The sequence below is a fragment of the Homalodisca vitripennis genome, chromosome 6 (genome assembly GCF_021130785.1).
Source record: "Homalodisca vitripennis isolate AUS2020 chromosome 6, UT_GWSS_2.1, whole genome shotgun sequence".
Taxonomy (NCBI): Eukaryota; Metazoa; Arthropoda; class Insecta; order Hemiptera; family Cicadellidae; genus Homalodisca; species Homalodisca vitripennis.
In genome coordinates, this window is record NC_060212.1 from 63,779,072 (window position 1) to 63,806,712 (window position 27,641).

The 27,641-nt window shown below is 35.8% G+C and overlaps 1 protein-coding gene across 1 annotated transcript in view; it reads left to right on the forward strand.

The window, feature by feature from the left end:
- LOC124365405 (cilia- and flagella-associated protein 47-like) overlaps positions 1-27,641 on the forward strand; it is a 109,199-nt gene that overhangs the window by 19,237 nt on the left and 62,321 nt on the right. Inside the window, exons 4-11 of the mRNA XM_046821385.1 lie at positions 1,698-1,860; positions 3,495-3,592; positions 6,226-6,448; positions 9,381-9,487; positions 19,128-19,264; positions 23,556-23,633; positions 24,195-24,342; positions 25,026-25,180. Coding sequence (XP_046677341.1) covers positions 1,698-1,860; positions 3,495-3,592; positions 6,226-6,448; positions 9,381-9,487; positions 19,128-19,264; positions 23,556-23,633; positions 24,195-24,342; positions 25,026-25,180 — 1,109 coding nt within the window. The remainder of the gene's footprint in view (positions 1-1,697; positions 1,861-3,494; positions 3,593-6,225; positions 6,449-9,380; positions 9,488-19,127; positions 19,265-23,555; positions 23,634-24,194; positions 24,343-25,025; positions 25,181-27,641) is intronic.

Below are 27,641 nucleotides of genomic sequence, written 5' to 3' on the forward strand. Positions count from 1 at the left end.
TAAAACGCTGTTACTGCAATGTTTACATTCAACTCAGTTTAACACATTATTCCAGTTAAAATCATTTAAAAAATTCTTTAACTTTTCAAAATCGACTTTTTCGCAAGTTACAGTAGAACTACTATGTTCAGAGAATCGGTTAACATTATTTTCATTTTTAATCAACAAAGCTATTAAATTGTGGTCAGTAATTTCGGACTTAAAGTTTCCTGATACAAATTTGTTTTAAATTTTTATGTCTGATAAAAATATGGTCTATGCAGGAGGAAGATTCTGGCGATATTCTAGTATGATTGTTAATAAAGGAAGAAAATCCATTATTGTACATTAAAGAAAGATATACTTCTGCCTCTGCATTGTATTTTTTTATGCAAATATTAACATCACCCAGATAAATTACATTTGTTGAAAGTTGGTTTAATATAGGTTCTAGTTCTTGAATGAAGTTATGTGCAGTATGACTTTGTAGTCTGTAAATGCAAAATATATTAAAAATATAATTTTTTATTTTAAGCTCTAGAATTAAAATATCGGCGGAGGTCATTTTTTATGCATTTGTCTCTGGTTCTAAATGTATCACGAACGAATGCTATAATACCGCCACTACGGTATGTTTGGTTACAGTTCGCAAAACTAGAATATCCCGGTATATTGTACAAGTAAATTTTCTTCTTTCGAAAATCCAGATTTCTGATAAAACTATTAAATCTATTTCGTGGTCTAATTTCGCTAAACTGGCTAGTAATATGTCAAAATTTTGTCTCAAACTTCTAATATTTATATGGATGCAGCTAAATGTAATTTCAGAGGAGGCAAAAAAATCCTTGCTTAATATTTAAAATTCAAAATATTATTTTCTGGGTCCATATGCTAAACTAATTATATACATGGCTGATTGCTATATGATACAGTTATATAACAAACTATGTACATCTCTGTACTCACATGTCTCTAACACTCGTTTCACCAGTGATCTTCAATACTCTATCGCCGCTGTCCTTCCGTGCGAAGATCTTCCCGTCCTTGGTCCAGACGAACTTGTAGCCGCGGAGTTCCCTTGCAGCCTCCTTGGTCTTGAAGAGGAGTTGCTTGTTCGCTGGTGAAAGGTGCTCATTGATGAACACCTTCTCCTTCGGCATCCTCGGGTTGATCTTTGTCAGCTGTCAGGGGTCGCGTCGCTTTGAAGCCGTTGATCCACGTCTCCTTGTCTCGTCGGGACTTGAACTTGACGACGATCCCGTCGTATATAAAAGCAAACAAACTCAAGTGACATAATAAAAACCAGACAGGCTCATGTCAACATAACATCTTTAATATTTTCAAAATATATGTCAAAATTAATGCATTAAAAATCCAAATTTCTGGATTGAAATGTTTTTTTTAGTTTAAGATGAGTTCTTATTTAAAACACAGGATTTACCCCCATGTTATAAGCGGAACCTCAAATGTGCGACCAGTAGCTAAAGTCTGTGACTATTACGTTTACAAGACGATAAAGCTTCTACATTTTTAAAAGTATTATAATAATTAGCCAACTAATAAAGTGCTGTCATGCCATCAATGTTGTATAAATTAACCTTCTGAAATAATAATGTATTTTAAATTTCACTATTCCACTGGGATGTTACCCAACTCTTTTCCCATTGCATGGTGATCTCTTTTGTGGTCATTACTGTAATTTTGGTATTTTGGTCCAGATACAAGGGGCAAGCATTTGTGGCAATCAGCCCAACATCAATAGATTTTGGCCGAGTTGACATCGGAGCGAAGCCTGTGGAGAAACGACTGGTGATACGCAACGCCAGCTCCTGCGCCACCAAATTCTTGGTAGATCTTGGCCGCAATGAATTGGATCTACAGGTATACCTCTTCGGATACCAACAACATATCAGTAAGGATAGCAAAAGTTCATTAGAATGCACATTAGCATGTACAGACCCATTAATTAGAAAATAATTTACAATCTGCCTTCCTGGTTTTAATATTTTTTGGGATTTGTAACTGTGTTGTACCTGTGTGACTTATTATTGCACTCAGCTTGTTTTAAGAAAGGGTGAGATTTTCTTAAGAATATTTGCCTCCCATTAATAATTGCATTTATTCAGGCAAATTTCACTTTTTTTGTTTAATACCTTTAAATTTTATTTTTAAATTTAATTTTGCCCTTCTTCAAATACTTCTGAAAAAAAAATTATATGTAGATAGTCCAAAAGGAACTTTCATGTTTCCTGAAAAGTCATAACTCTGTAGTAAAGATTTCATATTTTGTCAGAGAAAGAAGAGATGTCAGGATAGGTACATAAGAAAATGTTACATACAATATCATAAGAAGAGTATGTCTGGATCTCTGATCTTGAAATTCATAGAAGAATAATGGAAATTTAGAGGAATACCCAAATTCCTGATTAAGGCAAAAAAAGAGAACCATTTAGGAAAACTGAACTGATGCAGGTGATGAATAGCAACATTGATGATGCCATCATGAATGTAATTTCACGGATTCTGCAGCAGCATCTACAATACACCCACACCACCACTGGATAATTGCTATTCATATATAGGGATGCTCTGGAGTCTAATTTGAATTCGACAGCTAGAAGATCTTCTGGAAAGTATCACTCTAGAGATACGTATCCCCTATCTGAGAAAGATCCTAGAACCTCTTTTGGAAAGTATTTATACATAATTATCCCATTTCTTAGGAAGATCCTCTCTTCTGGAAAGTATCACTCTAGAGAAAGTTACTAGAAGCTCTTCTGGAAAATACCACAATAAACATACTTATCCCCTTTCTGAGAAAGATCCTAGAAGGTCTTCTGGAAATTATTACTCTAGATATACTTATCTACTTTCTGAGAATGATCCTAGAAGCTTTTCTGGAAAGTATCACTCTAGAGAAAACTCATAAAATCTAGAAGCTCTTCCATAAAATATAACCCTAGACATACTTATCCCCTTTCTGAGAAAGATCCTAGAAGGTCTTCTGGAAATTATTACTCTAGATATACTTATCTCCTTTCTGAGAATGATCCTAGAAGCTTTTCTGGAAAGTATCACTCTAGAGAAAACTCATAGAATCTAGAAGCTCTTCCATAAAATATAACCCTAGACATACTTATCCCCTTTCTGAGAAAGATCCTAGAAGTTCTTCTGGAAAGTATCACACTAGAGATACTTATCCCCTTTCTGAGAAAGATTCTAGAAGTTAAAGTGTTTAATTTATTACAGTATTATTTCATGTGTTCAGTGTTGTTTTCAAGTGAACGGATCATAAGGATTTTATTAGTAATAAACTGCTCTATAGGTTAAATATAGATTTATTTGAGAATATGTTATTTTTAGTTGTTATTTGTGATAGATTAGACAATGCTCACACGAATTATTCTAAATTGAAATATTAACAAATATTGTTATTGTTGAGTTAAAATTTTCTTATTTTTAACAGTCTCAGATTGATAAAATACTCCATGTTTAATAGCTAACTGTTTGTCCAGGTGACCCCACTGAAAGGTTGGATCCGTCCTCACTCCTCGGTTACAATTTGTCTTCAGCTGATACCTCTGCGAGTGGGCGAGCTGTCCTCCGAGATATGGTAACACCTCAGAGTTTTAACAGATTAAACAGTGTAGTGATTTTCAACACACTTACTGTAATAATTGTTGATTGATGTAATGCTCAATGCTAATCGTGACAGTACCATACTCAACTGAAGAACAACTGATTTGATTGCTAATGTCACTGCTCCAATGTCAATTTGTTACTGTATTCCTTGATCAATGGATGGAATAGATGCACTGGACATGTTATTTTCTGTCAAATGTGAGTTTCTGTCAAATGTGAGTTACCAGAGAAAACTCTCTCTCTCTGGTCTCTCTCTCTCTCTCTGTTTATCTCGGCTTAAGAAAGTGGTTATATGTTTAGCTTACTGTACAAAAACCATATTGTCTCTGATTTAATCCTAGGTTTTCAAGTTAAAAAGTTTTATTGGGCACCAAACCTACTTTGGTCTATTTACAAGCTTTCTTAAAAAAACTCATAACAAACACGTCTTAACCAAATATCAAAATGTTTGGCACTGTTTAATGTATAAAGTGTAGAATAATAATTTATAATTTATACTATTGTATTCTTATTATTTTATTGCACGTCTTTGGCTATGGAGAAATTTTCTAAAAACACCCATTCCAGAAAAGTTGTCATTGATTCATATAACAATCAGATAAGTAAAAAGTGAAAGCAACTCATTTAATAAATATTACTAAATGTAAAGAATAAATAACATTTTCAATTTATGTATCTATTTTTCGGGCAAATTCTTTAACTCATTTAATGTGACGAAAGAACAGAAGTCACTCTTGCCAATGCTCTACTAACTGGACATCTCTATAACAAAGATATTTTGCAGAAAATAATTTTTTTTAATAGCTGTCAGGCACTCCCCAATAGTAGGCACTTTTGTAGTAGTAACAACATTTTTTATATTTATTTTAATGTATTGTATCTAGTTTCGTACACTTTTGTTTGTATCAATATATGAAACTTGAATGACGATATCTTAGCTTTTCAATTAATTAGTTTTTCAATTAGAATAATTTTTATTGGTTACAAAAATAATTGTCGGCTGTGACCTTTCAATAATAATGTCCTCTCCATTAGCAGGAATGGGCTTACTATGCTGATTGGGAGCCACCTTCACAGAAAAGAGACCTCTCAGATAAGTTACTTCTGAGATTCCATTTTGAATATGCCACTGCCATCTGGAATAGTGGTAGGGGGTGGGGGGGGGGTTCACCTGTGAAGCTGATGAGGGAGTTCAAAGGAGGTTTCTTTCTTGAATGGCCTTCTAGTTTTCTGAGGCCTATGCCAACCTTGAGAAAGATGTTGTTAGAAAAGAACTTGGACTCTTGACCATGGTTGATTTGTGTTTTTCCCCATAAAGTACTCCATGGTACCTCAAATCTCAATGTTGATGTTGACCTCAGGGTTCCAGCATATCCTGTACGATCCAGGACAGTATTTGTTGGGAGATTACTGATGTCTGTTATAGTGTGTTTTTATTGGTATCAATTGATAACTAGGGGGCAGAGAGAGTTGACTTCATTGATAATGAAAGTAAATTAATATAATAAAGAAAATAAATTTAAATAAATTATATTATAACTTTGACTGTTATACATACAAAATAAAGAAAATCATACATGGGCAGTTTACCTGTGAGGAGGCTGGGTTGTTCCATCCACCATGTATAATTTGAGAGATTTAAAACAAGAGTTTTAAAAGGGAGTCAAAAATAAAATGCCAGAAACTTTAAATAGAATAAAAAATTAATATTTTTTAGATTAATCTAATTTCCGTTTATAATTAAAAGTCTATAAGTCAAAGATCAAAATTTATTAAATTGTGACTATGGAATTATAAACAGTATCAAAGCAATTCATTCAATTGAATTATGGAAAAATCCATATGAGATGAAAACACTTTGGATAACTAAGATCTGACATGTAATTGTGATCTTGTCAACAGATTGTTATGTATTTTTATTGTTGTATCATTTATAATCCAAATGAGAAAAGTTGATAACTGAACAAGAGAGAATTATGTATAAAAGGAGAGTGAGGAAAAATTGTATGCCCTTGTGTGGTTTTGTACAGCCACATTTCTGGTAGTCATGATATTTCACTTTACGGAGTCACTTCCGGTAATAATATTTAGATTCCCCAAACAAGACTGTTAAAACAGTCACCATCAATATTTAAACTCTTGTTAAGTTTTTGCTCCGGAGTTATAAAAGAAAATTGTGTCTGGTCCTTATAACCAGCCGGCACTATATTTTTTTAACATGTTATTGCTCTCCTATTGCTTCCTGCAAAATAATTCTCTTCAAAAAGTCCTTTATGAGTCTGTAGTTGCTAATCATGACAAAGGCCCATGGTCCAGTAATTAACATCAATACTTCTTAGTATGTACTGTCATTAATGTCATTTTCCTCGTCCTTTCTGTTAGTACATTGATGCAGTAAATATGTGTTTTAAAATTGAATAATATTATGAACTTAAGGGTCGATAAGATTATTAACTAGTGTAACTGCCAAAATACAGTATCTGCACTCCGGATACACTGACCTTTAATCGATTGTATTACCTTAAGGTACTCTTGTGCTCTCATCATTAATGAAATGTAAATCAGTTAACGGTTTTATATTACCTTTTTGATTGTTGCGAGCAGGATAACAACAGACCTGTCCCAGAATCGGATACAAGTATCCGGAGAGGCCTGCAAGCGCAGTCTAATGGCTCTACACCCCAACAGTACGAGTGATTTCACACTGGTGGAGTTCCCCACAACCTTCTACGGGTGCCGCCGCTACCAGACCGTGATAATTTACAACATGGCTGCGTCAAGTAGCGCTTTTGTGGTCCTGGTGGATTATGGCAACAAGCAGCACATTGTGAGTAATATACACCAAGAACGTAGCCAGGAACAGTTTAGGGGGGTCCAGACAACTAATATTTTTCTTTAGTGAACAGAGAGTAAGGCCCCATTTTGTTCCTTAAAAAGTTCTTGACCCGTTTCTTTTTTGAGAACGATCTTTCAGCAGTACATGTCAGTAATACTGCATTATTTAAATCAAAATATCGTTTACTAAAAAACTAATTGAAAATTTGGATGGGAGGTCCAGACCCCTTGGATCCCCACACTGGCTACATCATTGTTATACATTTTCTCCTTTTTTACACGAGACACAAGCTCAAACTTACACCGCAGACTAGAGGTGGCTGTGAAATATTTAGAACTCCGTGGATTTTATATAAAATCGAAATTAAATATCTTTAGTTAAAATATTTATTAATAAAGTTAAATTTATGCCATAATAAATCATGAGTGCTATAAATGAACCAAAATTCTCTACCATTTAATAACCAAAAAAAAGTTACACCAAAAAAAGTTATACTTTATGTAATTCTTACTATTTACTTTGATAAATTATCTCTACTATTTAAAAAGTTGGTCATAATTGATAAGAATTTTATGCTGAATTGTTACAAAATTGGTCTAGCTACACAGTGTTTATTTATAGAGTAATGAGACTGGTTAGTGAATAAAACTCCACTGACCAATATTGTGCATTCTCTACTGCCGTTGCAGGGTTTGTGGGGAGGGTCTAATCTAAGCAATCATCTGGTACGATGAGGATCATGTATGGTGCAACAGTTGTATTTGAGTATTGTATTTGTCTCAGCAAATCACGTCAAAAACACATTTATTGGTTTACTAGAGCAGTGCTGCGTGATTAGATTAACTTTAAAATTGGACAAAACCACTTCCTACATGCTTATTGTGGTGAAGGAAGCTTAAAAAGGTTTTCCGGTAGTTTAGTAAATTCAAGGTTGGGAATCTGTTGAAAATCGGAGTGATCTGGTTGCTCTTCAATTTGTCGTTTGGACAAAAAATATGGCCAAAGTAGGAACATTTCTTGAACTTTAACTAAGATTAATTACTGAAGACCTCAACACGTCTAAGATAATCATTTAAAATTTTCTTTATGTAAAACTTGAACATTAGAAAAATCTGTGTGAGATTGGTGTGACAGACTAGTTAATATTTCCTGTCAAGATGTTGGAGCAATTAGAAAGTGCGCCGGAACTTTTAGACAGGATTGTAGCAGGTGAGGAACCATGACTGGTTACCCAGCAGGGATCACTTCTGGCTGGTTTATACTTTCCAGTTGAACCAACCACTGGGCACAGCAAAAACTGATGTGTCACTTAAATCTGGCCAACCTTATGGATGTCCAGGAGTGGCACATCACTATCCGCAAATATCGAGTTCTGGAGTTCATGGGGAATTCAATAGGTATAGTCTACTGTAGTCAACTGTTGGAGTCGGTGGGCTTTGTTCCCTAACCTCAGAGGTTCTTGCTAGCCTCAGCAAGAGTGTGTCACCTCCTGCCTACTTTGACTGGAGAGGCTGGTTCAGAGCTGGCTTCCCCTTCTTTCTGGGAGACATGACTTTGAGATGTAGTGCCCTAAGTCTTCCTCATGGATCTCGATAGGAGGCGGCCCCTACTCCCTAACCTTACCCATCCTGAATATCCTGTCACTCCGGAAGCAGTGCAGAGGTTCTTACAGGACTAAGTGCAATTTATAAGCTTCTTGTCCTAAGAGAACAAAAAAAAACCATGACTGTTCCAGATAATGGTCATTGTCTTTTTGACAAACACAGGGTCATCCAAACAGATTTTTGTACACACAGAATAAACCATCCACACCGTTTTCTATAAAGATCTTTTGTGCCTGTAAAGAGCCACCATATGGAAACAAGTAATGGGATTGCTGAAGGTTGGCAAAATAACTTATGCGATTGTTTATAAGATAAAGATGAACAGCTTTTTTCATTCAGGACAAGAAGATGAGGAAATCCTAAAGGACCTATGCACTGCGTCTGGTACAACAGAATATTCAGGATGGGTATAGGATTTGCCTTTTGTCAAGATCCCATGAGGAGAAAAAACAGGCACTATCTTAGTCATGTAACCTTTATTTTTTTGTGTACTCAGTATGGGTTCTACTGGCTGGCATAAATCAACCAGAACAAGCCTCCTGGGGCATGAAAAACGTTATATATCTAGAAATCCACAACATTTATTATAATATATGGTAACGTAATACAAAGTTATTAGTTGCGTTGAAATTGCAGCATTGTGTAAACAATTAACTTTCGTCCAGAAATAAGGTTTGTACTATTTTTTGTAAGTGTAAAAAAATTATTTGTTCTCTTTTTAGTATGATATATGTGTTGATTTAAAAAGTATTGCTCAAGGAATTTATTGAATTAATTTTGTGATGACTTTTTAATCTTACAATTCTAAGTCTATGGCAAGTGCCACAGTAGGTTTGACTTTGGCTTGTCAGCGATCATATGTAATACGTGGACCCAATAGTCAGCGGAGCCTGGAACAAAGGGATCCAGGAACAGCATAAAATACTCCAATACAGGTTCTGGTAGGCAGATTCCTGCCAACCTTAAGCGAGTCAGAAGAGCAGACGTGTCTTAGAGTCATTATGCACTTATCTTGGAGAATGGGACGTAAAATGCTGCGAGTAACCTAGAACGTAGTTTGTATTGTTAGGGAACATTTCAGAATTATTAGTTATTAGCTGTCAGAATTATCTAAATTATTAGTTAAAAGTAACTTATTAAAGCTGGTTAGGATTTGGTAAACTTTTAATAATTGGTTTTCTAGTATGGTGCCCCTATTCTGGTTGTTACTTCATGAGGTTACAAGTCTTCAAAGGAAAAGAATAAGTCACTAAACAAATACGTTACTTCTGGAATGATTAAATTTGAAATGATCCAAATTAGTCGAACATTTGTTGCAGCCAATAAGAGAAGCCCAGAAAGGGAAGAACAAGCAAATAAAGATGTTTCATGTGGATACAGAAGAAGGAAGAATCAGACCATTTGAGGGCCGGATAATCACAATTTGGTAAGTATAGAAACTATTGAATACCGAGTTACAGTCTTATATTATAAACTAAACTTTCATAATATAAGTTAGCCATTGATGGACTAACAGATACAAATTGTGGAGCATTTCTCTACTTGTTAGGAACTAAATCATAATCAAAAAGAGATTTTTACTGTAATATTAAAAATTGTTACAATGCATGGACAATCGTCAATTGAATATTTAAGACTAAATCCTACAATTACCATGTACACTTGGTAAGGAAAAAATCTAAACCAATGAAGTAGGTATACACCAAGGCACGTGGATATACACAGGTTCCAAGAAATACGAAAGGTCATCTACTTTGTATAAACATTCAGAGATTAATATTTTGTTTATCTTATTTTAAAATTTTCCCTATGATAAAAATTGAATATGAATAGGCACTGAGTTATAAAGTTTAGTTGTGATATACATCCAATTTTTTGTGAGCTGGTATAACTATATTGTTTTATTCTCAATGAGTTTTTATTTCTTGTATTATAACAGAGAAAAATCTGCATTGATTCTAAATTGGTCAGCATTTTTATCAATATAAAATGCAATACATATAGGGAATATAAAGTTAATACACCAAGTTGAACAAGCAATGGCTTACAAGATGTTTGATTTTTTTCATCACAAATAATTCTAATAGCTTTTTTGTAAAATAAACATTTGTGGACCAGAAGAACTTGAACCCCAGAAAACGATATCATTAGGCAGCAAACTTTGAATATGCATAATTTACAGTGAGCAATGCAAGAACTTAGCCAGGAAACAATTTTGGGGGTGTCAAAGATGACTGATATTTACCAAAAGTTTTGGACTGCAAGTGCAGTCAACTGCTCATTCCCCATTTTGTTCCTTATAAAGTTCTCAACCTGTTTCAATGTTGAGAACGATCTTTCAGTAATTGAAAATTTGGGGGGGTCTAAACTCCTTGAACCCCCTCACTGGCTACGTCCTTGAAGCAATGCACTCCTGTTTACAATAGCTTCAAGTCTCCTCAACATGTATAGTCCTTTAGCTAACTTTTTTTTTAACTGATGAGATCTTGAGTTTGGTGGTCGCTCATGGACAGGCATTTTTGTACCCATTTTGAGCACAGTTTAAAGTTCAGTAATACATCATGGAGAACACTTCCTGTAACTTGAATTCCTCTGGTAATGAAGAAATCATAATGTCTGTTACTTTTTCACTTTTACATTCGCTTTCTGCACCAAGTGATCAGTGACATATGAACATCACCCACTCCTTTCCTCATCATAAACATTCTTTCTGCCATTTTTGAAAAGCTCTTATCCATTAGCATTTCATTCCATCCTTGTAATATAATGTGTTATTTGATTTTTACAATTCTCAACAGACCCCATTTTGCCCCCAGACCCCATTAAAGAAAACAACACAATTTTTTAACTCTTTCTCTTATCTATTCAAACCTATGTGTCAAATTTGGTTTGTTTAGCTTTCCTGGTTTTAGAAATAATAATTTTTTTTATTAAAAATTCATAATGGCAGCTAGCAGCTAAACAAGACTTTTCTCGATCTATATTTATGTGACATTTATTGTTCAAAATGATGAATACTATCACACACAGAAGTTTGTGACACCCATTTGCGAACACCCTGTATATATAATACACTTATAACGTACTCTAATCGATAGCCAATCTAAAATATTACAAAACAAAAAATAAATAATTCAAAGTTATATGAAAATTAAGGTCAGTACAGAGCGAAATATAAAGCACTATGAAAGTGTAGAAATAGGCCTTGGTAGTTTTGGTAGTACCGGCCTATCGGCCACAGACGGTCATGGGTTGGAAAGCAGCCTTAGGCACTGGAATCCAAAGAGTCAACTAACACTAAAACTGTATAACACATTACATTAAGTACACCTCTACTCTTGGATATAACTCAGCTGGAAAAGAGGGAGAATTAAATGGAGCACAGAATAAAGGAGCTCACTGTTTACTTCGACCATAACACCTTACCTAAACATGTCAATTACTTAATAAATCATAGTCCTTACTGCAGTAAACAAAAGTAACGAAGGCACAAACTCAAGGACCAAACTACTACCAGCTTTATAAAACCCAAAAATTCTGGAATATTTTTAGCGTGTCTCTGCAAGTGGCCAAAAAGTACAAAAAATAAAGAATTAGGGCTGAACAAAGGAAACATTCATACTTCAAATAAAACATTACCTACAACAACACTTTCAGGTGAATCCAACGAAGCGACAACTTCACAGGCAACAAGATCAACAGGGGGAATCAGCCAAACCCCACCAGAAAAACTGTCTGTAACAGCACAGACAGGGGAACTCAGCCAACCGACAACTTCACAGGCAACGAGTTCAACAGGGGGAATCAGCCAAACCCTGCCAGAAAAACTGTCTGTAACAGCACAGACAGGGGAACTCAGCCAACCGACAACTTCACAGGCAATGAGTTCAACAGGGGGAATCAGTCAATCCTGCCAGAAAAACTGTCTGTAACAGCACAGACAGGGGAACTCAGCCAACCGACAACTTCACAGGCAATGAGTTCAACAGGGGGAATCAGTCAATCCTGCCAGAAAAACTGTCTGTAACAGCACAGACAGGGGAACTCAGCCAACCGACAACTTCACAGGCAATGAGTTCAACAGGGGGAATCATCCAAACCCTGCCAGAAAAACTGTCTGTAACAGCACTGACAGGGAAACTCAGCCAACCGACAAGTTTAACAGGGGGAATCATCCAAACCCTGCCAGAAAAACTGTCTGTAACAGCACTGACAGGGAAACTCAGCCAACCGACAACTTCACAGGCAACAAGTTTAACAGGGGGAATCAGTCAATCCTGCCAGAAAAACTGTCTGTAACAGCATTAAGCGACGATGAAGATTTTAATATCATAGAGGTGGAAGCTGATATTCACTTCCCAGATCCCTCTTCTGTATTGGTCAAACCAATTTCTCATCTCAGAACTTCATCTTCTGCTAGATGTAGCCGTAAAAAACTTTCTATAACTGCAACAAAACTGGATTCATCTGAATCCATTGAAGAATTTTTTAATAAAAACATTGATTGCTTATAACGACTTGGATTGTAGATATTAATACTCCAGAATATTAATATTTAAATTATCACTGAGACATAGACAATATAAAATATTTTTTTATTAGTAACCTCCGAGTGAATATTCAGTACAATTTATTACTAAATTGTTAACTATTAAATATTATCTGGTTTGTCTAAAATAAAAATCACAGTTCTAAATAAAAATAAAGGATTTATTTTACACTGGCAAATTAATAAGTTCAAAGTTTCAGAATTTTCATTACTCTATTTTTCACAAAGAATTGACAAACCGTTTAGTAATTTTAAAAGGCCCTTTGGCAAGATATAAAAATATTAATCAAATATATCAAACTAAAATTCAGAGCTCTCTTCTAAAATAAAATAATAAAGTTTTCAAATAAAAATCAAATACCACTTGGAAATAACTAAAATAAAAATGTTCACTTCTAAGTTCACTCAAAATTAAAAAAATAAAAATTTAAACTTCTCTTTTCACTAGTTGAACCTTAACTTTCAAGTCTTTGCAATTCAGATTACAACTCTCTCAAACAATTATTAAAGTTCAATTCATTACCAATTAATAATTCACAATAAAACAATTCCAATTAAATATTAATAAATTACTAAATTTCCAAATTTCAATTAAAGTTATTGACAAAGTTCAATTTTAATTAACTTTTCTTGCAAGTTTGAACCAAATGTAACATGTATGATTCTATTATGCTCTATTGTTCATCGAGAATTAATTATGCAGATTGCTCTGTAGTTTCTATGAATTTAATTTTTCCTATAAAAAAAAGACAACAAAATTAATTTAATACCAGATCTGGAAGACTATTTCAATAAAACGTACAATAAATTTGGTGCTTACCTCAAAATCCCTCGCAGAAAAAAATTTAGAAAAACGGCACACTGTAATCAACTTAATTCATGAAAATTACCAAAAGAAGGGCGAAAATTATGAGCTGGCGCTTATATACTTCCCCCTTCTAACCAATTCTGATGGACATCTGCGGTGTTTTCTCATTGGCTCAGCTGTATCCAACAAGGAGAACAATAGCCATAACAAGACAAGTTCTGATCAATTCAAGGCAGTGAACCTCCTTCCTAACAATTTAAAACTACCAGTACTACTTGCCAAAGGATTACATATTCGTTGTTATCCTAATTTCTCACAATCTAATTTAAAATTAAATCGCAATATTTCGTTCCCAAAATTTTTATTTGATTTAAGTTAAAAAAAAAAATCTAATGTAGCTTTAAAAACGGTACATTGCTACAGGGAAAACCAACGCAAATTAACTAAATCCCCTGACAACAGTAATAAAAGCACTTATTTTTTAGACATGGAGCAAAAACAAAAAGACAAAGAGAACATACACTACAAAACCAGGACTTTTGTAAACAAATATATCAAGCCAAAAACAGTAAAAGATTAATAGTGGCACACCAAATGTAGATGGACTACAGAATAAAACTGAGAGAGTTACACACTTTCTCCACTACACTAAGCCCAACATAGTAATACTATCAGAACGTGGCCTAAAGTTTGAAAAGTTAGAACACACCAGACTTACAGGATAATGCTTAATTGGAAAGTTCAGCAGACAGAATCACAAAAAAAGAGGTGTTGCTGTATTTGCAAAATCCAATGTGCAAAACACTTGTCTCAATATCGAACCCATCCTCAGAATGTATATGTGAAACAACCCTTCTAGAAATATAACTGAAAAAACAGCAACTGTATATTCTAGGGGTATACAGATCACCTAGCAGCAATCTTGGCTAAGCCATTGAAGTATTCATGGCTCAACTAGACAACGCTCTTACAACAAATAACCGTATGATTGTAATGGGTGATATAAATGTAGATGCTATGACAGTGAATGAAAACACACTGAAACTGGAAGAAGCACTCCTAGGATATGACTTGTGAAGACTTAAATAGCCCCCTACAAGAATAACCCATAGTAGCCAAACCTCCATCAACTTTATATGTGAAGCTGACATATCTACCAAGTCCTCGATACAGGACCACTGTGCCCAGTTATGTAACATCAATACAGACAAAAGACCCATCCCAGCACAGATACTAACAAGAAAAATAAACAAACATACAATGGAGGATTTAAGACTTTTACTGAAAGTAAAGGACTGGAATAAGGTATTACAAACAAGCAATGTTGACGACGCATTTGAAATGTTCCACAAAACACTTCAACAAGCATTAGACATCTCCTGTCCTCTCTCTACTATGAAACTTAAAAAGAACAACCTCAAAAAAATACGGGTTGCAGAAAGCAATGAGCTTAAGGACAATTACCTAGAAGCCATAAACCGAGCAATTCTCACAGGGAAACCAGAGGATAAGATGGAAGCAGCACGAAAGGAGAAAACCTATGATCTGAAATTAAAAACACTTAGGAAAGAAGAGATCGCAAACAGATTTGAGGAAGCAGACTAACAAGACCAAAGTTTTATGGAATATAATTAACCAGGAAAGAAAGTCTCGTACCTCAAACGTACAGCTAGACACTCTCATCGTCAACAGGGAAACCATCTCTTCACCAACAGAAATAGCAAATCATATCAATGAATTTTTTGCAACCACAGCTGAAAGAACACTCATGAACAGTACGCAGAATAACAAGCACATGAAAACAATAAATACACTAAAACTAAAGTCCTCAGCAGAAGATGATTTTTCATAAAAATCGGTTAAATATTGCAAAAATTAAATTCTTACCCCACTAACAAACTTAATTAACAAATCTCTTTCCCAAGGAATATTTCCAAATTGTTTAAAAACTTCAAAAATATATCCTAAATATAAAGATGGTCAAACAAATGAACCATGCAACTACCGCCCCATTTGATTAATATCCACCTTCTCAAAGATTCTAGAACGTGTCATCCTGAAAAGACTTCTAGACCACCTGAATCAAAATGAACTTCTTACTCCAAGACAGCATGGCTTCAAGAAGAACAAATCAACAACCACAGCAATAACTCAGCCAGTTGAATCTATTATCGACAAACTAGAAGAAGGTTGTATAGCCACAAGTATCTTCCTAGACTTCAGTAAGCCTTTGACTGCCTAGAGCATGGCTTAGTAATTAAAAAACTCAGATCATTAGGAATTGAAGACAAAGAGGCAGACTGGTTCAAAAGCTACTTGAGGAACAGGAAACAACTGGTACAGCTTACATCATCAGGCAACGGAATAATTCACAAAATAAAGTTGGAACTGTTACCAGTAACAAGAGGCGTACCTTAGGGATCTGTACTTGGTCCAGTGCTGTACACTCTTTTGACAAATGACTTCTCACAATATCTGGGGAAATACTGCAAAGTTGTGATGTATGCTGATGACACTGCCCTTATTATTACTGAGAAAGACAAAGAACAACTTGACATCAATTCGTATATAGCTTTTGATATGGCAAAGCAATACTGCCATATCAATATTATCTGCTACTAAATGAGAAGAAAACACAGCAGCAAATTTTCACTGCCTTCCGAAACCATCACATGGGTCTCCCAGAGCTAGAGGTAACAACATCAACAAAATACCTAGGTCTGACTCTAGACAACAAACTATCCTGGGAGCCTCATGTGGATGAACTCTGCACAAAACTTAGCTCCTGCCTTTATGTAGTACGACGAATTAAACAAATTAGCAATATACGAGGTGTGTCCAAAAAGTATCCGACCTTGACGTTACTCGGCGGCAACGGCAATCTGGTCCCCTTCAAAGTACTCCCCTCCACAAGTCACTACCTTATTCCAACGCTCCTCCCACTTCCGGAAACACTCCTTAAATTCATTTTGCGGAATGGCTAACAGGTCCTTCGTCACATTTTGTTTTATTTGTTCAGCATCGTCAAATCTTTTTCCTTTCAAAGGAATTTTTAATTTCGAAAATAGCCAGAAGTCACAAGGAGCTATGTCAGGACTGTAGGGAGGCTGTCGTAGTTGATTGATATCATGTTTGGCCAAAAATGCTGAATAAGATTTGAGGAATGAGCTGGCGTGTTGTCGTGGTGCTGGATCCAGTCACGGCTTGTCCACAGTTCAGGTCGTTTCCTTCGCACTGCATCTCGTAGCCGCCTTAGGACCTCAGGATAATACTCCTTATTCACTCACTGTCTGGCCTGTTGGAGCATATTCGTGATGAACAACGCCGTCCTGGTCAAAAAAAAAAAAAACTGTCAGCATTGTCTTGATATTGCTTTGACTTTGTCTTGCTTTTTTCGGCTGTTGCTCTTTGCGAGTTTTCCACTGTGAAGATTGAGCCTTTGTTTCAGGGTCGTAGCCATAAACCCATGACTCATCACCAGTAATAACTTTTTTAAATAGCCCTGGGTCACTTTTTATCAAATCCAGATTGTCCTGTGTGATTTCAAGTCGACAGTTCTTTTGGTCTTCTGTCAGCAGCCGAGGAACAAATTTTGCCGAAACACGGTTTATTTTTAAATCTTCGTGTAAAATGTTACAAACTGACGATTTTGGTTTCCTAAATCTTCTTCCAGCTCTTGGACAGTCAGTCGACGGTTTTTATTAATTGCTGCACAAACACGTTCAACATTTTCAGCGTTTCTGGCCGTTGAAGGCCTGCCAGATCGGTCATCACTCTCCACTGATATGGGCCATTTTTAAACTGCCTAAACCACTCTTTTATTTGTGTATCACCCATAGACACGTCACCATAAACTTTCCGTATCATAGTAATCGTCTCTGATGCTGAATGGCCAAGTTTTTGGTAAAATTTAATGCAAATGCGCTGTGCTCAACACGTTGTTATATTGAAATGTGACGCGCACACACGGCAGTACTGTACGGAACAGAGCGCTGTGACTCACTGAGTGACTGGATCGTATTCAATGCCTAATATAGGAAGGAGTAGGCTCACCCCTCCCCTCCAATAACCGGTTCGAGCCGGTCGGTTACGCCACGGCCGCCTACTGGTCGGCGATCGGATACTTTTTGGACAGACCTCGTAGATATGGGTAAATCAGCCTACCATTCTCTCTTTGAGTCCCATCTTAGATACAGATTAATTGTATGGGGAAGTACAACAGCAACAAATTTACAAAGAGTATTAGTAATACAAAAGAGAACCATCAGAGTTCTTACTGGACTGACACCACAAGTCAGCTGCAGGGAAGGCTACAGAGAACTGAGGATTTTAAAAGTAATAGCTCTTTATATAATTGATACTATTTTGCACTCCGTAACAATTGGACAGACTAGAACTGGAGACCATCACTGCTACAACACAAGAAATAGACACCACTTTGCTCTTGAAACACATCACCTAAGTTTATATGAGAGGAAACCATCATACAAAGGAGCAATCTATTTCAACGTTCTACTAGACTCTCTGAAGAAAACACCAATCAAACACCTGAAGATCTCACTCAAAAGTTGGTTTCTCCAACGACCCTTCTACACTATTCAAGAGTTTATGAACTGGAAATCAATTGCATCATGAACTGATATTTTAAACTTTATGTTTTTAATGTCCTTTATTGTATTGACAAAAATTCTAAACTCAACGTTTATGAATAAAGAATATTGTCTATTGTCTACTTCATGAACTAATATTACTTATGTGTTTCTTACATCTCGATTCTTCAATGTGTACATCTATTTCACTCATCTTGCTCTTTACATAGTCCTTGTAATTCTTAATTAACATTATTTTAATTTATTACAATCTAATCCCTCTATTAATTTCCTTTTGTAGTTATTGTGCCTTGTGAGTTTATTGTGATATATTGTATTTCATGGTTTGGTTATAAAAATGGCATAGCAAATATTATAAATTAAGTATAGAATGTTGTAAATACGTGAATGGTGAAGTGTTTTAACAGTAAATATAAGACTTGATTAAAACAGTGTAATTACATTTTGTTTTTTCCCTTAAAATTTAATCCTTGTTTTATCAAATTCAAAACCCTGCATTAGTGACATAGCATTTTCTTGATCTTTTGTCAGTGTCATCATCATCATCCGACGTTTCCGTTATCACGGGTCGTCGTACACAGCCTCCTCCACTTTTGTCTGTCATTCCAGGTCTCCTCTTCCTCCACCTGTATTTTCTGTAGTCCCATTCTCTCTATGTCTTTCCACACTTGGTCCTCCCATCTTCCTCTCGGTCTTCCTCTTGGTCTTCTTCCTCTTTCCTCCTTCTCCAGTGCTATTCTAGGCATTCTATTATCTCCCATCCTCTTCACATGCCCCATCCACTGTATTCTTCTTCTTTCCATTGTCTCTTGCAGTAAAACTACCTTCAATCTTTCTCTGGTTATTTCGTTCCTTATTCTATCTCTTCTTGTAGTCTTCTCTATCCCTCTTAAAAATCTCATTTCTGCAGTGTATTTCTCAATTTTCCTAATGCCTTATTTATTTATTGAACTAATATTAAATTTGATCTAATAATGATTTACTATTATCTAAGACATTTTATATGACGAATTGCTCTATGTAGATGTATATTGTGATCTACCGCACATGTTACAAGTACTCTAGTACTGTCTCAGCGAGTGAGGTTCATAACTTGCAGGTTCCAGCCTATAGCCCCAGAGGAATGCACGACCGGCTGGAAGTCCAAAGATGTGGAAGAAGTTAACGATTATCTTTGTGCCATCAGAATAAAAAGGATCCAGGTGGATGAGTTTGGAATGGAAGGAGCAATTACAAGTACTGTAATTAAAATCCAGTTTTTATAGTACATTTTACACTACTGAAATAAATATTTAAGTTAATAATTTACGAAAAAGTCTCAACACAATGCATAAAAATCAGTAATCATGTCTATTGACACATACTTGATTGTTTTTTTATGATACACATAGCTTTTAATTTGTATATTTATATCAGCAACCTCTGACTAATTAGTCTTAATTCAGCATGGAAAACTAAAGACTGCTAGCAATTTATATTTTTTACAACCAGAATTAAATGTAAATTATAGGATTTTAACGGGTTATCTTGGTGATGAGACAATGAGAATACCTCTTCACCGAGATGACTCTATATTTTGTAGTCCAGGTGTCTCTGATGTCAAAACAATGAAAAGAGTTCATTTTGAGCTTCTTCATCGCAGACTTTTTTTATCTCTTCAGACGAACATGACTCCAGATTGCAAGAGTCAAGTCTGTGACAGCATCAGATTCCAGATGCTTCACTAAGAGGATGGCGAACTGGAGCTAAACTCAACATTCACATTCAAATTATTGTCCAGTTTGCCAGTGATGTTAACATCAATTTACGTTTCAAAATCAATACCAGTAATAAAGTATGGATCATTTTACATTCATGGGTATTGCTCAATATCATTGACTCCACAATATCATTACCACTTATCATTCTGGTTTGATAGATTATATCAATCACTTGATCTTAGCAGATTATCACATATTTTTCTTAAACATCAGAACACTACATACAGTACCAGCATAACGTTAATAAAAACTGGGGCATGAGATGACTTTGTGCACCTTCCCAGCATACAATCATGCCATCAAGTTTTCAATAGTGAATAAGAACTTATTGCTAGGATACTGTGCTCATCCCTATTGCTCAGTTATTCAACAAGAAACAGTGTGAGTGTGCTTGCAAGGTCCTGTCATTAAACTGTCTCTTAACCTTACTAATGCTTACTATGTCACCAACACACTGTACAAGCACTTGGTGATAAGAGACCTACAGGAAAAACTATTAACAGCTTCAAGCGGCTGGTCACTGCCTGGCTTCGCATGATCGTTCCGGACAATACTGAGTCCGGACTTTGTTTTGTATTACAATTTGTAATAGTATATAAATTTCATGTGTTAATAACTGAGTGACATAACTTATGAATTTTCTCCTACAGCAAAGCTCTTGTAAAAAGCTCTTGATTGGGAAAAGAGGGTTATATCCTTAAACTGGAGTAGAACCAGAGGATTAAGACAATCTAATATGTTTATCTCTCCTTATTCTAAAGAGTGAGCAGCTCTCCTAGAACAAAGTAAGGAGGATATAAAACTGATATTATGGATGTTGACAGGACATGGCCCCCTTAGAAAACATCTTTATAAAGGTGGGTCTTAGTCAGACAGATGAATGCAGACTCTACAGAGAAGCAGGAGATTCTGAGGAACACATCTGGTGAAACTGTCGTGCCATATCTAAAAGTAGGATGAAAATTCCTAGAGGCTATCTTCTCAGCCCTAAGAACATCAGGGAACAGGAGCCCTCAAATTTGATTGGCTTCTGTAAAAGTCTCAGATTCTGAGGGCACAAACATAAGTAAAAGAGGTGCAAAGGTTCTTTTAGGACTACGTGCAGAAGTAACTGTCTCATTCCCTCGAAAAACGTACAAATTCCTCCTCACTCCTATGTATCACACTGATGTTACTGATAGGATACTATTACTGATAGGATACTATTACTGATAGGATACTATTACTGATAGGATACTATTACTGATAGGATACTATTACTGATAGGATACTATTACTGATAGGATACTATTACTGATACCATTCATAACTTGCACTAAGCGATATTCTCTGAAACTCTGTGACATTTTTATTTATGTTTTATTTTACCATTTATATATTCTTCGTGTGTTTAATTTAAATATTTGTTAATATTTAATAGGTGTTGTTTTTAATTTCTAATGTAATATATTGCATAATTACATTGTATATGTCATTCTTCAGTGTATACATGAACTGTTTAGATTTTTCAATTCTTTTTGTTATTTTTATGCAGGATTTTTTATTTTATAATCGTCTATTTTACGCTTATCTATATTGGGACTGGACAGACCCTGCAGGCTTTGTTTTAAGTTCTTTTAATTCTTATGGTTTATGTAAACAAAATATGTGGTACTGTTTTAAAAATAAATTAATTTGAATTTGTGGCTAGTAGTGTTAAGTGAAGAAAAAAAAACCCAATACTGAGAATTTACTTTAAAATACAAATAATTTCACCACTAAAATAATGTTTGGCATTGGCAGGTAACTTACTGAACAAGAACGTAGCTAGCAAGGTGATCCAAGGGGTCCGGAACCCTCAAATTTTCAAATTTTTCAATTACTTTTTTAGTAAACTATTATTATTATTTAAATAACTCGTTATTACTGACATGTACTCCTGAAAAATTGTTCTCAACAAAGAAACGGTCAAGGATTTTTTTTAAGGAACATAATGGGGCCTTACTCTCTGTCCACTATGGGAAAATATCAGTTATCTGGACCTCCCGTAGCCTTTTTCTGGCTACGTTCTTGATTCCTGAATGTTTTATTTTCAGTGTCAGGGGAGAAAAATAAGTAGATTTTTATATAAAACTTAAAAAATGTACTAGTGACTAAATGCACTTAAAAATGTGTACCTTTAGTGTTTGATTTCGGGATATGAAGGAACGTATTTTTATTTCTTCTATGATTTACTAAGTTACCTCATTTACAAATTATATATTGTTCATATGAAATATAAAACCTCAGCAAGGCCAGTTTATTGTGCTCTTATAAGGCATAAAATCTCTTGCCAAGGTAATGTTCTTATTTAACTGTTTTGTAACTATAAGATAATTATGATCTTAAATTTAATTCACATAAGAACATAGAGTTGTAGACTGTAGACACTTTTAAATAAATTTATTCCAGGAACATGTTTCAAGTTGTTTCATTACACCTATGAACTGAAACTAATTTAATGAATTAGAAATTTATAAGAGTATTTTTGTCATGTATATGCAAAATATAAAATAGAATTTCTAAGTAAAATGATATGAATGTAGGGCAAAAGTGAATATGAGTGTTTTGTTCCTGAACGCACAAGACTCCTTTAAATGTATGTTAGATAGAATCAACACAACCTCACAGTTCATATTATTTTATCTTAAAATGAATAATTTACAATTTTCTATTATTTATAGATCCTTACAAACAATGGTAATCTTTCTGTTTATTCCAAAACAATGGATCAACACAACTATTGTGAATCCAAGTAGGAAGCTTGACATTAATATAGTTATTTCTTAAGCTTACACAGCTGATGTTAAGGACGTAGCCAGAAAAATGTGGAGGGGGAGGGGATAGTCAAGACAACATTCAAACTTTGAACTTTCAAATTTAAGGAGCAAAATAGTAAATTTTGACAAAGATTTAATGTATTCGAATAGGTTATATTGATGATTGATATTCATAATTGTGGAGGTACTGCATTAGTAGGATGTCTAGGATTAATAATTTAAATTTATTAGACTTATGTAGTAATGTAATTGCAAAAAATATGATTTTATTGCCTGCAAAACACAGTACTTAGTATACAAATTTACATTAAGAAATGATCATATGTAAAAGAGTTAAAAAAAATAAAATTCATCTTGACTTCTGAGCCATCGTATCTAAAACTTGCTCTGGAAAAACTTATATTTTCCCGTAGTGGACAACGGGAAGTGCAGTCAACCGCTCGTTCTCTATTTTATTCCTTTAAAAGTTCTTGGCCCATTTCAATGTTGAGAATGATCTTTCAACAGTACATGTTAGTAATACTGAATTATTTAAATAATTATAAGTGTTTGCTAAAAAAAAAGTAATTGAAAACAATTTGGGGGGATCTGGACCCTTTGGATCCCCTTACTGGCTAAGTCCTTGAATGATGTCATAACTAATATTTGTTTTCCAGTTCACACTGTGTTGAAATATTGCTTACACACTAAATTCTTGAAATATTTCGGCGTCACTGTGGAATATCAACACATGTTAAACAGAAACTAATCGAATAAGCAATGTGTCTACACAGTATAAACCAGAACCTTAGATGTTAGTTGTAAAAACTTGGACGTCTTAGTTAAATCCCCAAAAAGAAGTGGGAGTAGACAAACTGGTTCATTTATATTATCTGCACGGATTATTTATCCAGTAGTATATACGAGTTTACATCAGTGCTCACCTCTAGCCAGTAAGAGTGTATTATCTGTAATGTATGTTTTGTATAGGTGAGCCAGAACTTCTGAGTCCCAAACCAAAATTTGTTGCCACTGCAAAAAACCACTCTGTTCCTGACTTGGATTTGTGTGAGTAACTTATGTAATGTTATGCTATTATTTGTTCAAACTTCATCCTTTAACCATTATAACTGTGATTCACCCTGAATTTTAAAAGCAGTTAAGGAGTCTAACTTACAACTAATATTAAATTATCAACTAATCAATAATTTCCAATTTCAGTGTTTTAATGAAAGTAAAAGTATTTTAAGTACAAGTTTTGTCAAAATTTAAAATTAACAAAACTGAAAGTAAATTAATAACGATGAATCTTTTTTATTTATGCCACAGTCTAGTCTTCGAAGAGAACTTTTATGTCCTAAAAGTTTAAATTAAATTCTGAATTAATTTAAATTGTATTGAACAAAGTTTTGTAACTCAAATTAACTCAAAAGATTAAAAGTTAATAAATGATATGATTGTCTTTAATTTAACCACTGTCCCAAGGAGGTCTCCTGTCAAGGCTTGCCCTAGGGCCCCCATACTTATAGTTACGGCCCTGTATGCACATATTATTATCTATTAATATCAGCTTCTGGTTACACTCCATGATGCTCTGGTTTGCAGCTCTAACTCAGCTTAATGTTACAGTAATGGCCGAAGGACAGACTACAGCCAGAATTATCCCAGTGTTTAATGAAATCTCTGTGCTGTTGTGTCTATATGGAGAGGCTGAGTGGGCAAAGCTCTCAGTGGTACCAGACACTCTCTACTTCTCCTGTGTCTCTGTTGGCTTCCGGTAATAGTACATGATGTTCTGGTTGCAGATCCATCTTAGTTTATCTTATGCAGAGGTTATTTTTATGTTAATGTCTGGGATATTATTTATCACTCCAAGGTGATGTTATTCCAAAAGAACTTTACCTTTTTTGTTTTTTCAGTCAGTCATGTCTTGGGTAATTTATTTTTCAACATAATTCTGCACTATAACCTCACTTTTGGACACTTGACGTTTTGAGAGTTGTACTGATATGATGCCGCTGGCCATAGTATGTTTTTGTGGGAGCTCCACTGTAGAGTTTATTCAATTTATGTAACAAGCTAGAAATTTATAGTTTGTAGCTTGGTGTTAGGCCAAAAACTCACAACTTAGTGCTAGGAATAAACTTAGATTTGATCTTGGGTCCGAGCAACAATAAGCTATGTTAAACATTCAACAAGCAATAGTTGGGACCTATCTGAGATTGCTAGCTGCTTGTTAAAGGTTAAATTAGATCATAAATTCAAGGCAATCTCGTTAAAGTAATTTAATTTAAATAAGTGCTGTCTTTTTACAAGCACCAATCAATAAATGTCTTAAAATATTAGAATAATAAAATTCTTTATTTCAAATGTACTTTTAAAATGTGTGTTTATGACTTCTATTGTAAGTGTATCTTTTTAGAATGTATTTTCGTTTATGATTAACATGTTATGTTTCAGACAAAACAAGGTCCTCCATATAACCAACAAGTCGACTCAGAATCTGGCTTTTCGTTACAGCAAAATACCATTTTTCAAGGTTTCACCGGCCTTTCAGAAGCTTGCACCAAAAGCTACTTGCGATGTTTCTGTTACACACTGTGCCCATAATCTCGGTAAGAGCATATAATAGTATTGTTTTAACCTGATTAGTAATAAAATATTTTAATAGTTTGGATCTTAATATATTATATGCAGGCATAATAGGAAGCAATTATATTAAACTAAATTCCATTCTTATATTTTTATATGACCTTGGAGACTGCTGGAACCAATGTCATTTTTATCTTACCTCTTTTCCGTTGTTTGTGCAAAGGATGACTAGAAAGTTTAACACGTTCATGACTTCAGTGTTTTTCCAGATTATTTTATTTGCCATCGAATTTTTCAATAATAATGGCAAATAAACCATAATCGGTTTTTGTACATCAAACGTCTAAGAAAACGAGAAAGGTGTGTAGGCTTCGCAGTTTTGCACAGACAATTATTTCATTATGTTTTTTTCAATTTTTCATCGCGTGCCCCAAGAGGTCCCAAAAAAAAAATTAATTTACCTTAAAAATTAAGCAATTATGCGTCTGATGGGGTACACAATAGTCTGAGGTATGCATTTAACCACTGTATCAAATTTAAAAAACCACCAAGACAGACAAACAATAAAAACGCAATAATGAAATGCATAGCAATGTGTACTCCATCGGGCGCAGGACACATTCTTGAAAAGCCCGGTGTGGACCCGATTGGGTACATGTCGTTGTGAACGTGTTAACGCTGCTGTGAGAAACTTCTTGAGCTAATTACCTATTCACAATACCAGTCAAGAGAAACTGATTTATTGTCATGGAACTTTTTTTTTTTTTCCTTGGGGCGGCCTACTGCCATGCACTTAAGCCTCAAGGGCTTTTTGCGCACCCCAGAAACACCATGAGGCCCACCACTAGTCTACAACTTCAGCAGTTCAACAAACCGCCAAAAAACAACCTATCAAAGTCCTCCTGGGAAAATTCACCACCCTGTCCAAGCTACCAAAGATGGGCATACCGCTCTCTTGCTATTGCAGGGCAATCAAAGAGCAGGTGCTCAGCAGTCTCCTCCTGCTCATTACACCTTCCACAGAGCGGATCCTCCTGAAGGATGCCAACTCTGTGTAGGTGCTTCCTCAGGTGACCATGCCCGTAATGAGACCAATGACCTTAGAAGACATTGATCTGTTTAATGAGAGAAGGTCCGAAGCCACCTTGGAGGAAGGTGACTGTAATACCAAATCTACTCACTCTCAAACCCGGCTGCAACCCCCACCTTCTCCCATGCTCCGCACGAATCCATTTCGAGACAACCCTAGAGGATTCACACCTTTGGAACACCGCAGAACGGTTGAGGGCCCGTCATAATTGTTGCTGAGCCCTGGTTGGCCAGGGCATCAGCTCTTTCGTTTCCCAAGAATCCCCTCATGACCAGGAACCCAACAAACGGTTACATTGTTGATTCTGGCAAGGGAGGAAAAGGTCTGATAGCAATCCCAAACCAGTTTGGATTTGATTGCGCAAGTATCCAGCGCCATCAGTGCTGCCTGACTGTCCGTGAAAATGTTAATCGTCTTGCCCCTATATCGCAGACGAAGATTCTCACGAGCACATTCCATAATGACTGCGGACCTCCGCTTGAAAGACTGTCGGATACGGACCCATAGGAACCACCAGCTCCCTGCATGGTCTCACTCCCAGGAATTCCAGCGCCTGTGCCACTTTTTGTTTCGGAGCCGTCTGCGTACCATTCGAGCTCCGCTGGTGGAAGAGATTTCTTCCCCTCTGACCAATCATCCCTTGAGGGTAAAATAATCCTAAAGGGTTTGTCAAAGGAAAACTTTTGTGGCATCTGATCAGAGATCATGTGCAAAACATCCTCCTGTATCAGAGTGCTTAATTCTGCAGTGCCCACGCTGCAGGACCGACCAGAGTCCCATCTGCTGAAGACAGTAGGCACTCCTCCTGGCCATAGCTCGAATGACAATGTCCAGGGGGGGCGGAGATTAAGACAACAGTCCAGAGCCGCGCCTGGCGCACTAGGAAAAGCCCCAGTGATAGCAAGGCAGGCCATCCTTTGGATACCCGCCAAGTCGTGCTACCACCGTCTTGGCTTCCGTTTTTGGCCACCATACGACAGCTCCGTACATTAGTGCAGGTCTCACCACGGAAACTTAAAGCCAGTACAAGAGCCTCGGCTTCAGTCCCCAGGGCCCACCTATCACACTGTCTGCATTGCATTAGAGACCACTTACCCCTGGCAATGACCCTTTCTAGATGAGGTCCCCAGTTTAGAACCCTATCTAGGATCACGCCCAGGTACTTGACCTCAGGCTTCAGCTCAACGGGTGACCTTTAAATAGAAAGGGACCAATGCCCTCCATCTGTCGCCTCCTGGTAAAGGCAACCACGGTAGCCTTGGTGGGGTTGACGGTGAGGCCAACTTATCACACCAGTTTCCCACCATGTTCAGAGCAGCATTGGTCAGTTCCATGATTGTTGTGTTGAACTTGCCACTCACAAGAATCACAATATCATCTGCGTACCCTTGTGC